General features: G+C 44.7%; 1 protein-coding gene across 1 annotated transcript in view; it reads left to right on the top strand.

The window, feature by feature from the left end:
- kl (klotho) overlaps positions 1-24,203 on the top strand; it is a 191,025-nt gene extending 166,822 nt beyond the window's left edge. The window contains exons 4-5 of the mRNA XM_085999341.1: positions 15,485-16,625; positions 19,327-24,203. Of these exons, the coding sequence (XP_085855467.1) occupies positions 15,485-16,625; positions 19,327-19,655 (1,470 nt within the window). The 3' untranslated portion in view covers positions 19,656-24,203. The remainder of the gene's footprint in view (positions 1-15,484; positions 16,626-19,326) is intronic.
- Positions 24,204-24,657: the final 454 nt, after the last annotated feature.

Consider the following 24,657-nt stretch of genomic DNA (forward strand, 5'->3'; position numbering starts at 1 on the left):
TGGCACGCGCAGCATCTTTAGATGAGAAGCAAGCTCTTGAACGGGAAGAGGCCCAACTGCAGGTCCAAGAGGCCCAACTGCAGGCCCAACTGCAGGCCCAACAGGCCCAACTGCAGGCTCAACTGCAGGCCCAACAGGCCCAACTGCAGGCCCAAGTGCAGGCCCAACAGGCCCAAGTGCAGGCCCAGCGGGCCCAGGTGCAGGCAAAGAAAGAACGGCTGGAGATGAAAACAGCTATCGAGGTCTCAGATGCCAGGTTGAGTGCGTACGAAGATTATGAAGGCTCACGGGACGGCGGGAGCCACTGCCAGTCAACGTTGCCACATAGAGTTGGATCCAGGGCACCTTCAAGAGTTACAACAGAGCCCGAAAGCAATTCCCCGGCATTACAGCGTGGAAGAGTGGCCTCTCCACTAACAGGAGCATGTGATGCTACCCCAGACGTCAGACGGTCTAGACTAGACCCTGCTGATGACCACCAGAGGCCTGAAGACACAGGGAGAAGCCTATACCGAGTGATGCAACGTCAGAACGAAATTACAGAGATGCTTGTAAAACAACAGAATCTGTTTCGACTCCCTCAAAGAGACATACCAGTGTTCCAAGGCGACCCACTCAAGTATAAGCCCTTCATCAGATCCTTTGAACAAGCCATTGACTCCAAGACAGAGAGCAGCAGTGATAAGTTGTACTACCTGGGACAGTACACCAGTGGTAAACCACAAGACCTAGTCAGAAGCTGTGAACACATGAGACCGGACCGGGGATACATAGAAGCCAGGAAGTTGCTGCAGGAGCACTATGGTAACGAGCTGAAGATAGCCACTGCATATATCGAAAAGGCTACCAAGTGGCCACAGATCAGATCGGAAGACGGAGAGGCATTGAACGCATATGTTCTCTTCCTCATAGGATGTCGCAACACCATGGAGGATGTTGAATTCATGGAAGAGATGGACAATCCTACGACTATGAGAATCGTCATCTCTAAGCTTCCTTACAGGATGAGAGAACAATGGAGAAGAACAGCCTTTGAGATAATGGAGAGACGGAAAAGTAGAGCCAGGTTTGCAGACTTAGTGAATTTCATAGACAAACAGGCTAAAATTGCGAGGGACCCATTGTTTGGAAACATCCAGGATGTCAGCCCGACCACCGATGGAAGAGTGAAAGCCAAGCCTGCTGAATCAAAGACTCTCAGGAAAGGTGGTCCCAGGGGAAGCAGCTTTGCAACTATCGTCACTCAGGCCGAGGAAGAAAGGCCCCAGAACTCATCTCCCAAAAACAGCAGCACAGTGACGCCTGCTAATGCCTTTCAGAAGCCATGCTTATTCTGCCAGAAGAATCATACATTGGATTTCTGCAGCGACATCAAAGCACAGCCACATAAGGACAGAATCGAATTCCTGAAGTACAACGGCCTATGTTTTGGATGTCTCTCTCAGGGGCACCTGAGTAGAAACTGTAAGCAAAGAACAACATGCAGAGAGTGCACTCGGAAACATCCCAGTCTGCTGCATATCCATAAAGAAGAACAAGTCTCTAAGAAGAGTGAAGAAAACAATACCGACGAGAAGGTTGTTTCAAGTGCTCTGGTGTCGCTAGAACCAGAGACTTGTGGACTCACTGGGGCCGGTGACAGTGACTGTATTCTTGCCATCGTACCAGTAAGGATCAAGTCTAAGAGGAGCGAGAAGGTTGTGGAGACTTACGCCTTCATGGATCCAGGTAGTTCAGCAACGTTCTGCACAGAATCACTCATGCGACAGCTGAACGTTAGAGGCAGAAGAACAGAAATCCTATTACGCACCATGGGTCATGAGAAGTCAATGCAAAGCTATATCCTGTCAGACCTAGAAGTGTGTGGACTTGAAGAGAAGGACTTCATAGACCTGCCTAATGTTTTCACACAGAGGGAGATTCCTGTTAGAATAGGGAACCTAGCCCTGCAGAAGGATGTGGATAGATGGCCCTACCTAGAAAAGGTGCGTCTCCCATACATTGAAGCAGAAATTGGCCTATTAATTGGAACCAATGCCTACAAAACTATGGAGCCATGGCAGGTGATAAACAGCAAGGATGACGGACCCTACGCCGTCAGGACAGCCCTTGGATGGGTAATCAATGGACCGGTAAGGAGAGATGATGGCCACAAGTCGAACAAGGAGGAACGACAAAACGTCACAGTTAATCGCATCTCTATCGCAAGCATTGAAGAGCTGTTGATACAGCAGTTCAACGCAGACTTCTCAGAACGCAGCTGTGAGGAAAAGACAGAGATGTCACAAGAAGACCATCAGTTCATGGGTTTGATGACAAGGTCTACACAGTTCATTGATGGCCACTATCACATTGGTTTGCCACTGAGAAGACAGACCGCGAAGATGCCGAACAATCGCTGCATAGCAGAGCAACGCACCATCAGTCTAAAGAGAAAGCTGAACAAGAACCCCGACTTTCACGAAGACTACAAAGACTTCATGAGAAACATCATAGCGAAAGGCTATGCTGTAAAAGTGCCCGAAGAACAGTTGAACAGAGACGATGGAAGGGTCTGGTACATTCCTCATCACGGGGTGTATCACCCAAAGAAGAAAAAGATCCGTGTAGTGTTTGACTGCGCCGCCTCATTCAGAGGAACTTCATTGAATGACCAGCTGCTTCAAGGTCCTGATCTTACTAATACCCTCATTGGCGTCTTGACTAGGTTTAGACAAGAGCTCGTTGCCATGATGGCAGACATAGAATCAATGTTCTACCAAGTCAGAATCCCTGACGAAGATGCTGATCTTCTGCGTTTCCTTTGGTGGCCAGATGGCGACGTTAGTGAAGCGATGGTGGAATGTAGAATGGCCGTACACCTGTTTGGAGCCACATCATCTCCCAGCTGTGCAAGCTACGCTCTCAGAAAAACTGCAGAAGATGGCAAGGGCAAAGCACCATCCGAGGCTGTGGAGACAATCTTCAGAAACTTTTATGTCGATGACTGTCTGAAGTCCGTGTCAACAGAAGACGATGCCATCGCACTGTCAAGAGACCTTAGAACTCTGTGTTCGAATGGAGGATTCCATCTGACTAAGTGGATAAGCAACAGCAGAGCAGTTCTAGCTTCTATCCCAGAAAAGGAAAGAGCCACTGAAGTCAAAGATCTGGACCTGAGCCACGATGTCCTTCCTATCGAGAGAGCTCTTGGTGTACAATGGTGCATCGAGTCAGACACGTTCAACTTCAGGATAATGGTGAACGAAAGACCATCCACAAGACGAGGGATTCTCTCCGTGGTCAGTTCCATCTACGACCCTCTCGGATTCCTGGCACCACTCATTCTGCCGGTGAAGCTGATCCTACGAGAGCTGTGTAGAGACAAGAGAGGATGGGATGAAGATATCCCAGAAGGTCAAGCTCAGAGATGGCACAGATGGCTGACAGATTTGCAACAACTTTCTAGCTTCAACGTCAGTAGATGCATCAAGCCCGCGAGTTTTGGAGTTACAAAGACGGCTCAACTACATCATTTCTCGGACGCCAGTGAGGACGGCTATGGCACAGCTACCTACCTCTTGCTGACAAATCAACAGGGCCAGAAACATTGTGCCTTCCTCATGGGAAAATCCAGGGTGGCTCCGCTGAAGCAGGTCACCATCCCGAGACTGGAATTGACGGCAGCAGTTGTTGCAGTTAAAGTTGACCAGGTGATGCGTAAAGAGTTACAGCTCCCATTAGAAGAATCTGTCTTCTGGACGGATAGCACGACGGTGCTGAAGTATATAGAGAATGAGAAGATACGCTTCAAGACCTTCGTAGCAAACAGAATCTCATCCATTAGAGAAGCTACACAACCATCTCAATGGAGGTATGTAAACACCTCATTAAACCCAGCAGATCAAGCCTCACGGGGATTGAAGGCTGAAAACTTCATGAGGAGTGAAACTTGGATACAAGGCCCAAGTTATCTGCTGGAAACAGAGAGATCATGGCCAGAAAGACCAGATATGCCAAGTCAGATTACTGAATACGACGTCGAAGTCAAGAGATCAGTCACAGTAAATTTCATAACTACGAAAGAGAACTTTGACACAGTGAACAAGCTTGTTAACCATTTCTCAGGATGGCACCAGTTGAGGAAAGCAGTTGCATGGTTTCTAAGGTTGAAAGAGTTGCTGCTACACCTGAGCGGTAAGAGAAAAGAGTACCGAGCCACTATCAGTCAGTCTGAAAGTAACCCTGATAAGCAGAGAATGCTTCTACAGCAGTATATGCATCAGCACAAGACCACATTGAGCAAGAATTCATTGACCGTGGAGGATTTGGCCAAGGCTGAGAAGGAGATAGTTTGCTTCAGTCAAAGACAAAGATACCCAGAAGAAACCGAAGCTCTACAGCAAAATACTCCAATCAAGAAAGGTAGTCATATCTACAAGCTGGACCCCACACTGCAAGATGGAGTACTGAGGGTGGGAGGGAGACTAAACAAATCTGCTATGCCAGAGGAGGCCAAGCATCCTGCTATCCTTTCTAAGGACCTCCGGGTTGCTACTCTCATTCTTCAGCATATACACCAGAGTATTGGACACAGTGGGAGGAATCACGTGCTTGCGAAGCTAAGACAAAGATACTGGATTCCAGGAGCTAATTCCGTAATAAGAAAAATACTCTCTGAATGTATTGTTTGCAGACGGTTACACGCTAGAGCTGGGGAGCAGAAAATGGCAGATCTGCCTGAAGACCGTTTGTTACCAGACAAGCCCCCATTTACAAACGTAGGGGTGGACTATTTCGGGCCTTTCGAGGTAAAGCGAGGACGGAGCCTTGTCAAGAGATATGGTGTGCTTTTCACTTGTTTGACCATCAGAGCAGTTCATATTGAGGTGGCACACACGCTTGACACTGATTCCTGTATTAACGCCTTGCGGCGCTTTGTCTGTAGAAGAGGACAGGTGTCCATTATGCGTTCTGATAATGGCACTAATTTCGTCGGAGCGGAGAGAGAACTACGGGAAGCTATTGAAGGTTGGAATCAGCTTAAAATACAGGAAGCCATGATGCAAACAGGAATTAAGTGGATCTTCAATCCTCCGGCTGCATCCCACCACGGAGGTGTCTGGGAAAGACAGATACGCACCGTAAGAAAACTACTCAGTTCTGTACTGAAGCAGCAAGCGCTGGACGACGAGGGACTCCAAACCGTTCTGTGCGAGGTCGAAGCCATCATTAATGACCGACCGATAACTAAGACATCAGATGATCCCAATGACCTCGAAGCCCTGACTCCGAACCACCTGTTGTTGTTGAAAACACAGCCAGCCATGCCCCCGGGAGTCTTCAAAAAGGAAGATCTGTATGCCCGTCGGAAGTGGAGGCAAGTTCAGTATATGTCAGACCTCTTCTGGACCAGATGGACAAGAGAATACTTACCTCTGCTACAGGAGCGTCAAAAATGGTCCAAAATAAAGAGAAACTTCATCGTCGGAGACATTGTCTTAATTGTGGATGATTCAGCCCCTAGAAATTCTTGGTTGATGGGAAAAATAATTAAGACCATGCCAGACTCCAGAGGCGTCGTTCGTCGCGTCTGTTTGCAAACCAAGACCAGTACCCTGGAGAGACCGATCACAAAGCTCTGCCTGCTACAAGAAGCAGCGTGAAAAGCTCCTGAACGAAAGAAAAAAGTGGACACTTGTATTGTAAATATGTTGAACTCATTAGTTTATGACTCTTAATGTTTGAGTAATTGATATGCTTCATGTGCCTAGTCAATTAGGGGCCGGAATGTAAGAGCCATAAAAGCTTAAGAAAATACTTTAAAATAGTGGCTAAATGGCATAATACAGTTAATTTACCTGAACGACTTATTGTATTAAGAAACCCCCTATTTTCTTGCTCCAGTAGTATAGTCCGACACCCCCTTCATTCTTGCCACAATGGAACAGTCCCTAAGCCACACATGGGTGCAGCCATCTTACAGTTTTAAACTGCATGTGGTGAAAGAGGCAGAAGCTGTGAGGTTTGGAGCAGTACAGTTTTTGACCGTGTTCGTTTATACGTGTTTGCTTTGTAATTCTGTTTGTTAAGTGTTATAGTAAACCATTTAAAAGACAAAGCTACGTTTGGGAACGTTTTATTTCGACACGCGTCTACTCGATGTTAAAAGCCCCACAGCCCAGCGGCCTGCCTGTTTGGAAACTAAGAAGCGCCACTACAGGTTGTGTCTGTTAAAGAAAGACTTATATTTATTTAGCGCCTTTCACGACCACTGGACGTCTCAAAGCGCTTTACAGCCAATGAAGTAATTTTTTGGAGTGTAGCCACTGCTGTAATGTGGGAAACGCGGCAGCCAATTTGCACACAGCAAGCTTCCACAATGTGATACTGACCAGATAATCTGTTTTTGTTATGTTGATTGAGGGATAAATATTGGACAGGACATCAGGAATAACTCCACTGCTCTTCTTCAAAATAGTGCCTTGGGATCTTTTACGTCCACCCAAGACAGGGCCTCGATTTAACATCTCATCCGAAAGACGGCACCTCCGACAGTGCAGCACTCCCTCAGCACTGCACTGGAGTGTCAGCCTAGATTTATGTGCTAGTAGCCCCTGGCGTGGGACTTGAACCCGCAACCTTCTAACTTAGAAGCAAGTGTACTACCCACTTTTTTTTTCTTTTTTTTATATTACTTTATTGAACATTAAGAACATTTACAACATCGTGATCATTACATTGTATGATACAAATCAATTCCACCGCCCTGCACAGCCATTCCGCCACCACATTTTAACATCAAAACCTGAAGTTTAATTTGTCACCTGTAACATATATTAATCGATTGTACTTTAAAAATTGGTTGTAAAATACTGTCCTTAAATTCCTTTCTGAATAAAACATCCACAGAGCCTTATAATGGTCTTTTAGCTTATATTTAAAATACTCTTTTAGATTGATTCTCCTCCCCTTAAAAAACAGAGCATTCCTTCTTTGCACAATCACGAATCTAGCCAAACTGAACATTAAATTAATTGCTGCTCCGCTAGACTCTGGCAGACTCTCCTGCAATCCCCATCTCAAAATTGAGTCCCACGGGATTCCCATTCTCGCTGTTCGGTCCCCACCCAGCAAAAAAGCTTCACACAACTGTCGAACATAGTACTTAAAGTCATTTAACTGCGGACATAACACCAGTAAATGGGACAGAGTCTCATCCTGTGTCCCACACATTGGGCAAGTTGCCACCTCCACTCGTCCAATCTTGCACAAGGCCGTCATGGTAAAAATCCGGTTATGAGCCAATTTGAAATCCAGTTCAATCCATTCTGGGCATTTAAAATTCGCCCACACTCCCTTCCAAATCCTGTTGAAGTCCAGCTGTGGGTATATACTCTGCCAAAACTCCTGACCAGCAGGTGTCTTGAATCTCCATTCTCTGAATACCTCATAGAAATCTCGAGTATTACAGTTGTCAAATTGGACTAACTCTCCCCCTTTCTCCAGTACAAAGCTTGGAAAAGCAGGACGCATTTTACTTCCTTTGGAGATTTCCGCATTTATTTCTTCCATCCAATCCTGTGGCATTGCCCTCACAATCTTCTCATACATGATTTCTATTGCTTTTCCTTCTACCTCCTGATCCTCCTCCCACACCATGTCCCTCACTATCGCTTCCGGCAACCAACCTGGAATCACCTCATATAATACATCTTTCACCGATATAATCCCAGCTTTTATAAAAGCTTGATTAAATAAAACCTCTCCTTCGATGTTGACCCACCTGTTCAAAAATAAAGGCTGTTCTAAAAATTCCTCAGTCCCCTTGGGCATAAACTGCACACTTTTTAAAAATTGAGCCCAAGTCTCTACAACCCCCTTATAAAACCTAGGGAGAAGCTTAATTGATTTCAAAAACATATTATTGTATTCCATATACAATATCCCCTGCCCTCCTATCCCACTTTGTTTTAAAAAATGCTCAAAACAACTCTTCCAAAAACTTGAATTTGACTTCTGAAGAAATCTCTTCACCCATTTGATTCTAAAGGATTTTTTCTTCAAATCAATATCTGGGAAGTTGAGTCCTCCCTGATTTCTCCGTCCAATGATGGTATTGTAAGCCACCAAGGCTGGTTTCCCTTCCCATAAAAACCTCACACAAGCCTCTCGGATGGACTTTTCTGCCCACTCAGGAATATCCTCCATCGTCAATAAGTACCATAGCTTAGATAGCAGGAGAGCAGACACCACTGTCGCTCTTCCTTGCACTTTCAACCACCTTCTTTCCCATCTTCCCAAAATCTTTTTAATTTTCCTAACCTTCGGTTCCCAATTTAATCGATCCACTTCTTCCCTGTCTTTCTTGCACCCCATATGCACCCCCAGAACTTCCAAAACCTCCACCACCTTAAAGGGACATTCCCCCAACCATTCCCCCCTACCCCTCCCTGCAACCAGGCATTGGGACTTACTATAATTCACTCTGTCACCTGAAGCTCTACAATATTCCTCCACTACCTCCATAGCTTTCCTCACTGACTCCCCATTTCTCAATGTTAAGGTTGTGTCATCTGCATATTGGTGTATCACCGACACCAGCCCGGAACTGGGTACCACAATCCCAACTACACCTTGTTTCTTTCGCATCATGTAACCTAATGGTTCTGCTACCAATGTGTACAGCAGTGGGGACAGGGGACAACCCTGTCTCACTGATCTCTGTATCGGAAAATACTTAGATAAAAAACCATTACATTTAACACAGCTAAATATGCTTGAATAAAAAATCCTTATTCACTGAATGAAATTTTCCTTGAAACCAAATGCTTCCAAAACCTTCAATAAAAACTCATGAGAGACCCTATCAAAGGCTTTCTCTTGATCTATCTTTAATACATAAGCCTCCCTCCCACTCTCTTCCATGAGCTCTATCGCATCTTGGATTGAGACCACAGAGTCTGCGATGTCCCGGCCAATGACTCCATAGGACTGAGAGGGCCAAACTATCTCCGGTAACACCTCCTTCAAACGATTTGCCATAACCCTCGCCAAGATCTTATAATCCACATTTAATAGTGTGATGGGCCTCCAATTCTTCAGATCCCGTCTATCCCCTTTATTTTTATAAGCTAAGCTTATGATACCTCTCCTCATAGATGGGGCCCGGCTTCCCTCAATTTTAATTTCCTTAAAAACTTCTAAGAGCAATGGACTTAAAACCTCAAAAAATTCCTTATAAAATTCTGCACTTAATCCATCGGACCCTGGGCTTTTCCCCCCCTTCATTCCACTTATTGCTATTTTTATTTCCGCTAATCCTACTTCTTTATCACACATGCTTCTCTCATCCTCCTTTAAACCCTTTTCAATAAAAGCAGTAACCTTCTCCATCTCCAAATTGGAAATGTCTTCTTTTGTATATGGCTCTTGATAAAAGCTGCTAGCCGCCTCCAAAATCTCCTCACTTTCATGAATGATCTTCTCCCCAACCTTCAACTCCTCAATTAACGATAATCTCTGTCGCAGCTTCTCTTGCTCTAGAAAATATCTAGTGCATCTTTCGCCCTCCAATGCCTGGAATTTTTTGAGGATGTAACTGGTAAAATAGATAAGGGAGAACCAGTGGATGTGGTGTATTTGGACTTTCAGAAGGCTTTCGATAAGGTCCCGCACAAGAGATTAGCGTGCAAAATTAAGGCACATGGGATTGGGGGCAAGGTATTGACTTGGATAGAGAACTGGTTGGCGGACAGAAAGCAAAGAGTTGGAATAAACGGGTCATTTTCCGAGTGGCAGGCAGTGACTAGTGGGGTACCGCAAGGATCGGTCCTAGGACCCCAGCTGTTCACAATATATATTAATGATCTGGACGAGGGAATTGGATGTAATATCTCCAAATTTGCAGATGACACAAAGCTGGGGGGGAGGGTATGCTGCGAGGAGGATGTCGTGAAACTCCAGCACGATTTGGACAGGTTGGGTGATTGGGCAGAAACATGGCAAATGCACTATAATGTGGATAAATGTGAGGTTATCCACTTTGGTGGCAAAAATAGGAAGGCAGATTATTATTTGAATGGTAATAGATTGGGAGAAGGGGAAGTGCAAAGAGACCTGGGTGTTCTTGTACACCAGTCGCTGAAGGTAAGCATGCAGGTGCAGCAGGCGGTTAAGAAGGCAAATGGTATGTTGGCCTTCGTAGCAAGAGGGTTCGAGTACAAGAACAAGGATGTCTTGCTGCAGTTGTACAGGGCCTTGGTGAGACCACACCTTGAGTATTGTGTGCAGTTTTGGTCGCCTTACCTGAGGAAGGACGTTCTTGCCATGGAAGGAGTGCAGCGAAGATTCACCAGGCTGATACCTGGGATGGCAAGAATGACGTATGAGGAGAGATTGTGTCGATTGGGCTTATACTCACTGGAGTTTAGAAGATTGAGAGGGGATCTCATCGAAACCTATAAAATTTTGTCAGGCCTGGACAGACTAGACACAGGAAGGATGTTTCTGATGGCCGGGGAGTCCAGAACCAGGGGTCATAGTCTAAGGATAAGGGGTAAGCCATTTAGGACTGAAATGAGGAGGAATTTCTTCACCCAGAGAGTGGTGAACCTGTGGAATTCTCTGCCACAGAGGGCGGTGGAGGCCAGTTCATTAAATATATTCAAAAAAGAGTTGGATATATTTCTTAAGGCTAAAGGGATCAAGGGATATGGGGAGAAGGCAGGGACAGGGTACTGAATTTGGATGATCAGCCATGATCTCATTGAATGGCGGAGCAGGCTCAAAGGGCCGAATGGCCTACTCCTGCTCCTATCTTCTATGTATCTATGTATCTATGCATCTCTAGCCTTTGCACGGAGAATGGCCCCCTTGCATTTTTCAGCTTGCAATAATTCCCACTCTTCCTTTAGCACCCGGAACTTAGTCTCAGCTCCCTTATCCCCTCCGTCAACTGCTTTACAGACATCCGTAAACCTTTTGTTTATATTCTCTTCTCGATACCAGTTAGCTGCCGCCCTCTTTTTCCCATAACGTACCGAAAAAACTTTTACCTCATATTTGAAATTGTCCCACCAAACTCTTCTTTCTTTCAAGAACAAAAGTTCCTTCCGAGCATTCTTTATTATATTTATAATCCCTTCTTTATAAGCACATTCCTTCAGGTATTGATTGTTTAAAATCCACACCCCTGAACCGATCTTAACTCTGCTGTTCCTAATTCTAAGAACCAAAGCCGAGTGATCACTAAAAAATACTTCTTTATAATTAATCTCCATCACCTCCGAACTTAACCCTTCCCGCATTAATGCAAAATCTATTCGGCTCTGTTTTAAAACATCACCCACCCAACCTGCTCTGGAGAACTCCCTTTTTATGGGGTTCCGGTCCCTCCATAAGTCTCTCAAATTTAAATTTGCCATCATTTTTATAATTATCCCTCTGGAGTTATCCTCTTTAAAGGTCATCTGGGCTGAAATGTCCATCTAAGATAAAAATACATTAAAATCCCCCACTATACAAGGATTTTCCACCTCTGCCACTTCAGTGAATAACCCCGAAAAAACTCGCGACGCTTGCAATGGTTGTTCGGTGCATAGATATTAAAGAGATCGCAATTAAATCCCTCCAATTTTACCCTTAGCCGTAAAGGTCTTCCCTCAGTGTCCTTGTCCACGAAGGCAACGTTCTCTTCTATGGACGGACTCACCAAAACAGCCACCCCTCTACGGTTATTGTTTGCACAACTTGCAAACACCTCTCCCTTCCAAACCTTCTGAACTCTTTGTAGAATATCCTCATCCCAAAAGGTTTCTTGCAGACACAACAAGTCCGTGCCTTTACAACCCTGCAACAACTGTTGCAATTTCTTCTCACCCCTCAGTCCGTTCACATTGATCGAGACCAATGTAATCATGGCTCCAAAGAAGAGAAATATGCCCAATAATCTCCCCATCATTTAATCTCTGGCTCCTCCCTCCTCTCATGCTCCTTCTCAACTTTTCGGGCAGCTGTTGCTTTTTCCTGCAGCCTCCGGCTCTTTTTCCCCTCCTGTTTGACCCCTCCCTGCTGTTTCAGCCTCTTCCTTGCCTTAACTTTGGACCCAGGAGCTGCCCTTTCTCCCTCCTTCTGCCCCTCACTAACCTTTCCCTTTCTACATGATGCCACCCCATCCCCGACTTCCATGTCTCTGTCCCCCTCTAATTCCTCACACTCAAGCTCTTCTGCAACCCCCTGTGCCTGCTCCCCGTCAGATACATAATCCTGCTCCCCGTCAGATACTTCATCTCCCATAGAGAGTCTTCCTGCTATCGCAGTTTCTCCCACTGTGCCGCCCCCTTCGACCACATCGCTACCTCTGACCCTTGCACCTTGTTCCCTCACTCCATGGGACAATGGCGCACCTAAATTGTTCCCTTCTGACGTCTCTATCTTGCCGATCCCATTCTGCTGTCCCTTTAAGGCTCCTGCCTCTTGCACCCTCTCCCCACCCTGCCCCCTCCCGCTCACCAAAATATCCGACTCCCCGCCTCTCCCTGGAGTACTCACTTCCACCACACACCCCGCTCCTGCCTCCTCTCCCCCTGCAGACACCAGATTCCCCAGGGGGAGACGAACTGCACTAAGGCTCGAGTCTGCACTCGACCCTTGCTGCCCGCTGCTGTCTTTATTCCTCTCCATAGCACTCGCCGTGTTTTCCGCCATCTCCATCTCGATCTCCGCTCCGCCAACCTCTGCCTCTTCCTGTGCTCCTTTTTCCTTCATTTTACCGGCTGTATCCTCCGACTGCACCGCACCTCCGGCCATTCCACACTCCTCTCCTGCTCCTTCTCCCATCTCCTCATCACTCATTTCGCTCCCTTCTGCCACACACTCACAGCGGGCGGGGCCTTTACGACACACCCCACAGCTCTCCGCCTTGCAGCTCCGTGCGATGTGTCCCGACTCACCGCAATAGTAACAATACAAATCAGGACAGTTTCTTACGAGATGGTCATGTCCCAGACAATAGTAACACACCTTTACTTGGTTATCGTGCAGCACACGAAAGTACTGTACTCCTTCACGTGTCTCGAACTTCATACTGTAAGGCAAAGACCTCACCCCCTCTGGGAACCGCACCTTTACATACCGGGTTCCGTCTGCTACCCGTGTTCCCGGATAGTACCTCCTCTTTATTTCGGAACAGATTTTAATGTCCCACGACTCCAACTTTTTGCTCAGCACTTCGTCTTCAATGTACACAGGCAAGTTCAAAAATGAAACCACCACCTCCTCTGAATATAGCAAAGTCACCTCCAAAAATTTCTCCCCAACTTTCAGACTGAGCAGCAGTTTTTCCATCTCCTCACGGCCACTGACCGTCACCTCAAATCCCACATTTGGTTTTGGTCGGCAGACAAAACAGCTTCCCTCACCACAGTCCTCATGAACCGCCTGGATTATATCCCAGGCTCGAATCTTCTTATCTTCACATTGCACCACCACCATATTTTCTTTACCAAACCTCCTGAGGTCCCGACCCAAATCTTTGGGCCTTTTTTTCCCCTTCCCACCACAGTTTCTTCCCTAATAAAATTCCTCTCGGGAATATTGTCCTCTGAGGGGCCCAGCACTCCGGACCCCTCAGCAGCCATCTGGCTGTTTTTTGTGGGCCAAAAAGGCCCTAAAACCTGAAAACAACACCCCAAAACCCTCCACCAACTTTTTACAAAACTTCCTCCAACACCCAGCTGCAATTAGGCAACCAGTCACACCTGGCTCACTCCTAGCCCCTCCCACCTAGAGAGTGCTACCCACTGAGCCACAGCTGACACAAAGGTCGCTACAATCTGGTTACAGGCCTGGTTGCAGGGGAGTGGGATTAATTGGGCAGCTCTACCAAAGAGCCAGCATAATGGGCAGAATGGCCTCCCTCTGTGCTGTATCATTCAATGATTCTATGAGGTCTAAGTCTGCAGGCCCAGGATTACATGGCAACTCCCATAATGATAGATGGATCTGTAATGAATCATGAGAAACTCTTTTTAATAACTTATTCTTCTTATGGTAACAATCAGTTGAAATCAGGCAATGACTGTGAGAACAGCATTCAAGCACACATCAGAAATTCCTGCATTTGCAGTCTGTGATATTCTGACCTTTAATTTTACTGGTAGAAAATCATGGGGAGCACATGAACAAATTTCCAATACGTGCTGCCAGACTCGTAAAGTTACCGTACAGTCCTATTAATGGGGGAAAATGTTTATTTAGCAAAATAAATTTTTAAGATCTTTTGTTAACTAATACTTGTGAGAGAGTTAGAAAGTACTTACATAGAAACATGGAAGATAAGAGCAGGAGTAGGCCATTCGGCCCCTCGAGTCTGTTCCGCCATTCAATGAGATCATGGCTGATCATCCAAATTCAGTACCCTGTCCCTGCTTTCTCCCCATATCCCTTGATCCCTTTAGCCTTAAGATACTTGCATCTATATAGCATTTTCCACATCCTCAGGACATTCCCAAGTGCTTCACAGCTAATAAATTACTTTTGAAATGTAGTCACTATTTCTTTGTAGGCAAACACAATTTGTGCACAGTAAGGTCCCACAAACACAAAATTAGATAAATGAACAGTTAATGTGCTTTGGCAGTGCTGGTTGAGGGTTGAATGTTGACCAGTATACCAGGAGAAATCCCCCCCACCGCCACTCTTTTTTGAATATTGCCATGGGATCTTTTACATCCACATAGGGCCTCAGTTTAACAGCTGACAATACAGAACTCCTTCACTACAGCACTGAAGTGATAACTAGATTCTGTGCACAAGTACTGGAGTGTGGCATGAACCCACGACTTTCTGACTCAAAATTAAATGCTACCACTGAGTCAAACTGACACTTGTAAGGAGGGAATTAATCCAGTCTGATTGTTGTTTCAAACAAGAAACCAATACTAGCTTTTGTGATTCATAAGATTTTAAATGTTAACAGTTTACTCACAAGCTAAGCCATCTCTGGTACTATTCTCGACATTTTCACCTGATGTTTAAAGAACATTTTACCTGATGTTTTAAATGTCTTCCAGCCCACCAAAACCTATCTCCGCAGCATTCTAATTCTCTCAGCTCAGAATCAAACTTGTACCGCTGTTGTCAGCGGGTTGGATTCCAGGAGTTGGCCTAGCTAATTGGCAGCCTCCTTTGTGAAGTGGAGGCAGTGAAAACACATCTGCTGTAACATGCCAAGGAATGATTGCCTGGGCAATGAATATGGGCCCTGGTGGTAAGGAAGGTGCATATAAAACATGTGACATATAATGGCCACTGAAGCCTTACAAAATCAGGGCTGTACTAAATAAACACACCTTTCTCTTCTTTGCCTGATACGGAAATCTGCTTTCACATTTTTTCTAGCTATTAAATAATTAAGAAGAAATTCTAGTTGTATCCAGAGACTAAAATCATATTCTGTTGTTCAGTTCCATTGCACTGTGGTTGTCTCTTTTTTAATTCTCAGGTAGAAACAACTCCTACAACTCCCCAATTTGTTGATCACAATATTTACACATGGGATATTAATGGCACTGGAAAGCTGGTGAAAGTCAAAGGAATAATTGGCCAACCTCGCAAAGCTCAGTGCACCGACTACACCACCATCCGGCAAGAAATCCAACTGTTGCAGAATACACATGCCACTCACTTCCAGTTCTCCCTCAACTGGTCACTAATCCTCCCAAGGGGCAACGCAACTCAGGTCATCGGAGCAAGCCTACGCTATTACAAATGCTACGCCAGCGAGCTTCTACGGGTGAATGTTACTCCGGTTGTTGTGTTGTACCATCCCACTCTTGAGGATCAGCGGCTGCCTTCAGTCTTGGAGGACAATGGGGGCTGGATGAACCCAGCAACTGTTCAGGCTTTTGTGGAATATGCCAGGTTATGTTTCAGGCAGCTGGGAAGCAAAGTGAAATTCTGGATAACGATGAGTGAGCCAAATGGCATAAAGCACTTAGTGGGATACAAAACAAACTTCACCATTGTAGGCCACAATTTAATCAAAGCACATGCTTTAGCCTGGCATCTCTACAATGATGAGTTTCGCAAGACACAAAATGGACAGGTCTCTGTTTCCCTTCATGCTGATTGGGTGGACCCAGCTGACCCTTTCTCTAGGGATGATATAGAAGCAGCTGCCAGGACTTTAGAGTTTGATATTGGCTGGTTTGCGGAGCCTATTTTTGGTAGTGGGGACTACCCTTTCATTATGCGGGACTGGCAGAGCCAAAAGCAAAATGTTGGATGGCACAATTCTTATTTGCCCTACTTTACCAATGAAGAGAAAGAACTGATACGAGGCTCTGGTGATTTTGTGGCACTGAACCACTACACAACTCACATTGTACATCTGGAAGGCCAAGCTGAAGCCCAGGCTGGTTATGAGTTCAAAGTACAGCACCTGAAGGATACTACCTGGCTGGCATCACCAGATGGAAAAGCAGTTGTGCCATGGGGTTTACGCAAACTCTTAAGGTGGATAAAGTCAAAATATGGCAACGTTCCAATCTATATCACATCGAACGGAATTGATGACGACTCACCCTCCAAAGACAAGTTACGCGTTTACTATATTCAGAGTTACATTAATGAAGCTTTGAAAGGTAAGCCATTCTTGATCACCCATACTTAACAAATGTACAAGTTTTGATGGGTATTTAGTGTTTGTGTTGCCTACTATTTGGAAAATTGGTCTTTATCAGTGCTCCCATATCATTGTCAGATCTTTCATGTATATCCCACATTTTTTTCTGTATTTTCTGGTGATTTCTTCTGTATACAAGAGTGTAAAAAATATAAACAAATGTAGCTGTTTTCACGCTTTTCTCAATGTGCTTTTATCCACGTCTATATTAGATATTTATATTTTTTTGTTTTTGTAATACATTAGCTGTGAAGTGCTTTCGTTCATCCCAAGGGTGTGAAAGGCTTTTTATAAATAAATGTCTTTCTTTCTCTTTGCTTCTCCTGGCTGCTGGTTTTCCTGCTTTCTTTCTATTTTCCATCTTATTTTCTTCTTTGTTTCTTGTGTTTTCCTTTTATCTGGATGGGTGATCTAAAGTTATCAATTGGTCTTCCTCATCTGGTATCAATCATGTGATTGTTCATTTCTCAATTTCTCACTTGCTCTACCTTTACAACAACAGCAACTTGCATTTATATAGTGCCCCTAACTGGAGGAACATCTCAGAGCACTTTACAAAGGGTAAAGGCACGGGCACCAAGATGTGTTTTAAGGAGGCTATTCTGGAGAGGACAAAGGTAGGAAGGCAAAGTGGTTTTAGAAAGTTCCAAAGAGTAGGAAGATCAGATGAAAAATTATCTCCACTGATGGAGCAGAGAGTGCAGAATAGAGGATCTGGGACATGCAGCTGGAGAAGGTAAGGTGGAGCAAGACCATGGAAGGATTTGTAAATGAGGACAAACACCTTGAAATCGATAGATTCGAAGAAGAGGAGCTAGAGGGGCTTTACCAGTGATAGGAGTGATGGGTATCTAGGACTTTGTGTGAGAGAACAAGCAATACAGAGTCTTAGATGAGCTGAAGTTTGAGAAGGTTGGAGGATGGGAGACCAGTGATGAGAGCATTTGAGAAATCAAGGAGATGAAGACGTAGATTAGGATTATGGCAGCAGCAGGGGAAATTATGGCATAAGTTGTGCTGTGTTATGCTGAACCTTTATAAAGTGCTGGTTAGGCCACAACTGGAGTATTGCATCCAGTTCTGGTCACCACACTTTAGGAAGGATGTGAAGGCCCTTGAGAGGGTGCAGAGGAGATTTACCAGAATGGTTTCGGGGATGGGGGATCTTAACTACAAGGACAGGTTGGAGAAACTGGATTTGTTTTCATTAGAGCAAAGGATGTTGAGGGGTGATTTGATAGAGGTGTACAAGATTATGACGGGTTTGGTTAGGCTAGACAGGGAAAGGCTGTTCCCACTAGTTGATGGTCCAAGGACTAGGTGTCACAGATTTAAGGTTTTGGGCAAGAGATACAGGGGAAGATGTGAGGAAAAGCTATTTTATGCAGCGAGTGGTGAGGACCTGGAACTCGCTGCCGACAGAAGTGGTGGAAGCGGACACACTCATACACTGGATAGGCACTTGAGGGAAATAAACTTGCAGGGCTATGGGGATAGAGCGGGGGAATGGGACTGACTGGATTGCTCTACAGAGAGCCGTTATGGTCTCGATGGGCCAAATGGCCTCCTTCTGTGCTGTTATGACTCTAAGTGGATAACATTATGGAGGTGGAAAAATGCATCTTGGCAAATGACAAGATGTGGAGTAAGAAGGGTGGCTTAATGTTGAATAAAATGTAAAGTTGATAAAGCTGGAGCCAGATGCATGCAGGTGCTGGCATGAACCGAAGAGGATTCTTCAGTGTTTGTGAGATTCTTTGCTTACTCACTACTTAGTTATTTTTTCATTTCTTTCTATCACTCCCCTCTTCTTTCTCATAAAAAGACACAGTGCTCAAAATTCCTGGGGGTCCGCTCCAGGATTGATTAATTTTCCCTAGTAATGTTTTCAAACCTTTTTACAGGCCTCAGTAGGACTCATGCGAGCTCTCAGTTGACGTGAGTCCCAAGGAGGACATTAAGGGAGTAGTAGACATGTCCTCTTGATGTGTGGGAGGGGATTAGGTGGTGAGTAGAATGTCTGCCAACTGGGAAATGGCTGCAAGCAAAAAATGAGAACCTGGTTCCATCTCAAATTCCATCTGCAGTCTGAAGTGCTGCCTTCCATGTGAGTTGTTAAACCGAAGCACTGTTTGCCGGTTGAAGTGGAAGTAAAAGATCCAATAACTGCATTCAAAAAAGAGCAGGAAGTTCTTCCAGTGTCCTACCCAGCATTCATTGCTCAACTAACTTTACCAAAACAAACACATTACCTCATCGAGCATCTCAACTGCTGATTGTGGGACCTTGCTATGTACAAATTGATTGCCGCATTTACCGCTCTATCAATAGTGACTACACTTTAAATGCATTATATCGGAATCGAGAGGGAGGTAAAATTCAACGTCGGTGGTGTGGGTGTTAGCAGATTGGCCGCCCGTTATACACCCTGCCCCATTGAAGTCAACAGGAAAGGAAAATCAGGCACGGTGTATAACAGGCGGCTGATCTGCTGCTGCCTGTTTCGTGCCCCTGCCAAAGTTAAATTTTATTCCTGGGATGTCCCGAAGATGTGATAAGGCAGTATATAAATTCAAATTAATGGCCATTTTTCACAAATTTAGGCTATCGTTGCAGACATCATGAAATTTACCTTGTCTTTCATTCAATTTATTTTCCAGCCTTAAAACTGGATGGAGTGAATATCTGTGGATATTTTGCTTGGGCCTTAAGAGATATCGACGAACCAAACTATGGCCTCTACAGTTCCAATCGAGCAGCTAAACTCTCTGTTGAATATTACAGGAGAATTGTGGATAATGGTGGATTTCCTACATCAAAAACACCCAGTACAAAGTGCTATCAAGACTTATATTGTTCTGCACAATGTAATCCTTTGTACTTTAGAAAACAGTTATTGATTTTCGCATTATGTACCTTAAGTGTTTTTACGGCAACTATGTTTTTAGTTATTTATTATTCTACAAAAAAATGCAGAAAATATAAGTAAAGAAACCTAGTTGTGAGGAAGGGGGTCAGTTATAGGGTAACAAGGGTGATATTTAAAGTAATGTTCTGTCTGGTCAGCGCCCTGGTGTTAGTTTTAGGTTCTAGCCTTCCTTTTCTTTCTTAAAAATGTTCTCCACTCCTGTCCTGAAGGCAGTGACTCAAGGTTGCAGCCATCAATACTCAACATGACTGAGTCTGGACAGTGAGCACCTATTTGACAGTGGAGGAACATCACAGTTATAGAGTCATAGAGTCATAGAATTATACAGCACAGAAAGAGGCCCTTCGGCCCATCGTGACCGCGCCGGCCATCAAGCCCTGTCTAATCTAATCCCATTTTCCAGCATTTGGTCCGTAGCCTTGTATGCTATGGCATTTCAAGTGCTCATCCAAATGCTTCTTGAATGTTGTGAGGGTTCCTGCCTCTACCACCCTTTCAGACAGTGAGTTCCAGATTCCAACCACCCTCTGGGTGAAAAAGTTCTTCCTCAAATCCCCTCTAAACCTCCTGCCCCTTACCTTGAATCTATGCCCCCTTGTTATTGACCCCTCTACTAAGGGGAAAAGTTCCCTTCTATCTACCCTATCTATGCCCCTCATAATTTTGTACACCTCAATCAGGTTCCCCCTCAGCCTTCTCTGCTCCAAGGAAAACAACCCCAGCCTGTCCAGTCTTTCTTCATAGCTGAAGCGTTCCAGCCCAGGTAACATCCTGGTAAATCTCCTCTGCACCCTCTCCAAAGCAATCACATCCTTCCTGTAGTGTGGCGACCAGAACTGCACACAGTACTCCAGCTGTGGCCTTACCAGCGTTTTGTACAGCTCCATCATAACCCCCCTGCTCTTATATTCTATGCCTCGGCTAATGAAGGCAAGTATCCCATATGCCTTTTTAACCACCTTATCCACCTGTTCTGCTGCCTTCAGGGATCTATGTACATGCACACCAAGGTCCCTCGGATCCTCTGTCTTTCCTAGGGTCTTACCATTCATTGTGTATTCCCTTGCCTTGTTAGCCCATCTAAAATGCATCACCTCACACTTTTCAGGGTTAAATTCCATTTGCCACTGCTCCGCCATCTGACCAACCCATCTATATCGCCCTGTAGCCTGAGGCTTCCCTCCTCGCTATTTACCACCCCACCAATTTTCGTGTCATCTGCGAACTTACTGATCATACCTTTTACATTCACATCCAAATCATTAATGTAGACCACAAACAGCAAGGGACCCAGCACTGATCCCTGCAGTACCCCACTGGACACAGGCTTCCAGTCACAAAAACAACCTTCGACCATCACCCTCTGCCTTCTGCCACTAAGCCAGTTCTGGATCCAATGTGCCAAGGCACCCTGGATCCCATGGGCTCTTACTTTCCTGACCAGTCTCCTATGCGGGACTTTATCAAAAGCCTTACTGAAATCCATGTAAACCACATCCACTGCACTACCCTCATCCACACACCTAGTCACCCCCTCGAAAAATTCAATCAAATTGGTCAGACATGATCTTCCCTTGACAAAGCCATACTGGCTATCCCTAATTAATCCTTGCCTCTCCAAGTGGAGACTAATTCTGTCCCTCAGAATTTTTTCCAATAATTTCCCTACCACTGATGTTAGGCTCACTGGCCTGTAATTCCCTGGTTATCCCTACTACCCTTCTTGAATAATGGTACTGCGTTGGCTGTTCTCCAGTCCTCTGGCACATCCCCTGTGGCCAGAGAAGTTCTGAAAATTTGTGTCAGAGCTCCTGCAATCTCCTCCTTTGCCTCACATAGTAGCCTGGGATACATCTCGTCCGGTCTTGGGGATTTATCCACTTTTAAGCCTGCTAAAACCGCTAGTACTTCCTCCCTCTCGATGCTAATATGTTCAAGTATATCACAGTCCCCCTGCCCGATTTCTATGTCCACATCGTCCTTCTCCATCGTGAACACAGATGCAAAAAATTCATTTAAAACCCCACCTACATCTTCTGGCTCTATACACAGCTTGCCACTTTGGTCCCTAATGGGCCCTACTCTTTCCCTAGTTATCCTCTTACCCTTAATATACTTATAAAATACCTTAGCATTTTCCTTTATTTTGCTCGCCAGTGTTATTTCATGGCCCCTCCTCGCTCTCCTAATTTCTTTTTTAAGTATCCCCCTGCAATTTTTATACTCCTTTAGGGTTTCCTCTGTCTTTAGTCCTTTGTATCTGCCAAAAGCCCCCCTTTTTTTCCTAATCCATTCTCGTATATCCCTTGACATCCAAGGTTCCTTGGGCTTGTTGGTCCCACCCTTGACCTTTACGGGAACATGTTGCCATTGTACTCTCTCAATTTCCTTTCTGAAAGACTCCCATTGCTCCGATGTGGATTTTCCATCAAGTAGCTGATCCCAGTCCACATTGGCCAGATCCTGCCTTATCATATTAAAATCGGCCTTCCCCCAATTTAGAACCTTTATTTCCGGTCCATCCTTGTCCTTTTCCATGACTACTTTAAATCTCACCGAGTTGAGCCCAATCTTGTCTTCACCCTACAGCCACACATGCAGGGGGTCATTTTGACTTTGTGCGAGAGTGTAAAATGGGTGATAGCGAATCGGCAGCCCATTTTACATCTCCCTCGATTTTTATTTCCATTGAAGTCAATAAAAATCAGGAAAGATGTAACATGGGCTGCTGATTCGCTGTTGCCCGTTTTACACTCTCGCACAAGGTTATAATGACCCCACACTCTTTTCAGCACTACATAGCAGTCAGGAGCAGGACATCTCCTCCCTCATACAGGGCTAACTCTGGCTTTGAAACGAACAACCTAGTTAAAGTCAGCTAACTCAGGACAGATTAGAGATCAAATGTGGATATGTTCTAATCTGCATGACCCAGTACTACACCAGGCAATGAATTTAACCAGTGAGACATTGGCAAGCCACCTATAACTCTTCCTTTCAATTTGAAGTGTGAATTAAATTTGAAGAACACCATGAATATAGTATGAAACCACTTTGAACACAGCAAGTAGCGCCATTACCAAAAAAGTGACAGGAATACAACTTTAAGGCAAACTTTCATCTTTAGTGCTCCCGGGGGAGCAGATATCAGAAATTTGGGTGTACATCCAATTCACGGCTCCACTTTTTTTTGTCGTCCATTCATTTCATTATACGGGATATAGTGGGCCTGCGAATCAGGTGTGCTCCCAAATTTCCAATATGCATTCCCAGCGAGGGAAGCTCCGCGTCAGGAGCATTAAAGAAGATAATTTGTCTTTGTTTACTGCAAGAAAACAATAGGCTAAGAAATTCAGAGAGGCCCGCTCTGCAGAGTGCGGTGGAGCAGAACTCCCGGCTGCCTACGATGTCTGCCATAGATCCAGGCCCAAATTGTGGGAGTGGTGTCCTAACCATACTCCGGGTGGGCTGCCAGCACCTGTAAGGGAGCATCAGTGACATCTACCCCTGGTCTTTGCACTTCTCTAGTTCTCCCTTTACTACATTAATCATCAGAAATGTACAGAAAGGTCCCCCATTCACAGAGTGCATCAGTGTATGACTATGCTGTGCTGCGGGATGGTAAGATAGGAGCTTCCTTCTGCAGTTTCTCATCTGATCAGTTCCACGTATTGGGCAGGCTGTCAAGGACAAGGATTCACTGATTGGAGAGAGAGAAAATGAGAGTGAGTCAGCTTTGTTCATACTTATGTGCATCCTAGTGGCTGGTTATTGATGGAGACTTTGAAGTAGTTCAATCGGTTCCAGGCTGGTGCTGGAGAATGAGATGCTGTGCAGAGAGGTATCAAACAGAGGGTGAAAATATAATGCATGTATCAGAAATTTACTGGCAAATATATACTGCTATATGATAGGTGATTGCCATTCTGATGCTTGTGTACATCTACCAGCACTCAAAAGTGCCAAGTCTTCTAGCTTTACGCAAAACAGCATTTATTTTGCTTTCTCCTATTTCTGTTTCATAAAAATGTTGATAACAATAGTATTGTTTAATTTAACAATCCACATCTTTACAAATGCGAGTCCATTGAGCTTGCCAATCATCCCGTTTTCAAGATCCACTTCAGATTAGGTAGTGAAAAGATTTTTAGTTTAGGCAGCTCTTCTGCATGGTCCTGTTATAGAAAAAATGTTTAACAGACATTTGCAAACAAACTGATATTTGTTCTTTAGCATCCTTTTTCTACTGACTCCTATTAAGTGTATATTTCTGATAAATGTTATACACTTGATGGAAGTACACTATAATTTGAAGAGATAGAGAAACCTCAGACACAGGCAGCTCTCAAAAAAGTCTGGAAACCAAGTGAAGTTTAAAGGTTCTGACACAGCAGGGTATCATTCTAAGTAGAAATGAAAAGAGCTTAAAATTTATTTTTAGATGTGCATATTTTTGTGAGTGTTAATATACAGAGTTTGGTGATTGTAATGATGACTATGCTATTTGTAAATAAAGCATGCAGAAAATTTCTTTGTAGAAGATGCGTGTGACAAAATTTAATTACTGAATAGTGCTCATTAATTAAAAAGTGCAGTAGCAGACATTGCCATCTGTTCTCTTAGCTTATTTCTTTGAAATGGTTATCAAGTTGCTAATTGACTTGTGACTTATAACTACCTGATTGTCCCAGCCATTCAGTGTAGCTATGGGCATCACGGGGGCCATTTAAAACTTAAATGGTCCAAATCTATTTTTTAAATGTTGCATTATCACCAAGGCCACTGGGTAATGCTGTGTTGCAACAGGCCTGAGGCTTGTCATAACCAATCTCCACGCCGCTCCCTCCCCCTAACTTCATGCAGACTCTGTCAGAGAGGCTGGGAGTGCAGCAAAATTATATAAATGACCCTGAGGCTGAATAATTGGCCAGGCTCAAGGGTGCATCTTTGTGCTGAAAATGTGCCCCAATTCTGTAAACTCACAACAGTTAAGCTATGGTGCAAAAATGGGTGAGTTAATATGGTCTTATATGTAATAGGACAACAAATGTTGTTGATTAAC

The sequence above is a fragment of the Somniosus microcephalus genome, chromosome 10 (assembly GCF_052327205.1).
Source record: "Somniosus microcephalus isolate GS21.2 chromosome 10, FLI_Smic_1.0, whole genome shotgun sequence".
Classification (NCBI taxonomy): domain Eukaryota; kingdom Metazoa; phylum Chordata; class Chondrichthyes; order Squaliformes; family Somniosidae; genus Somniosus; species Somniosus microcephalus.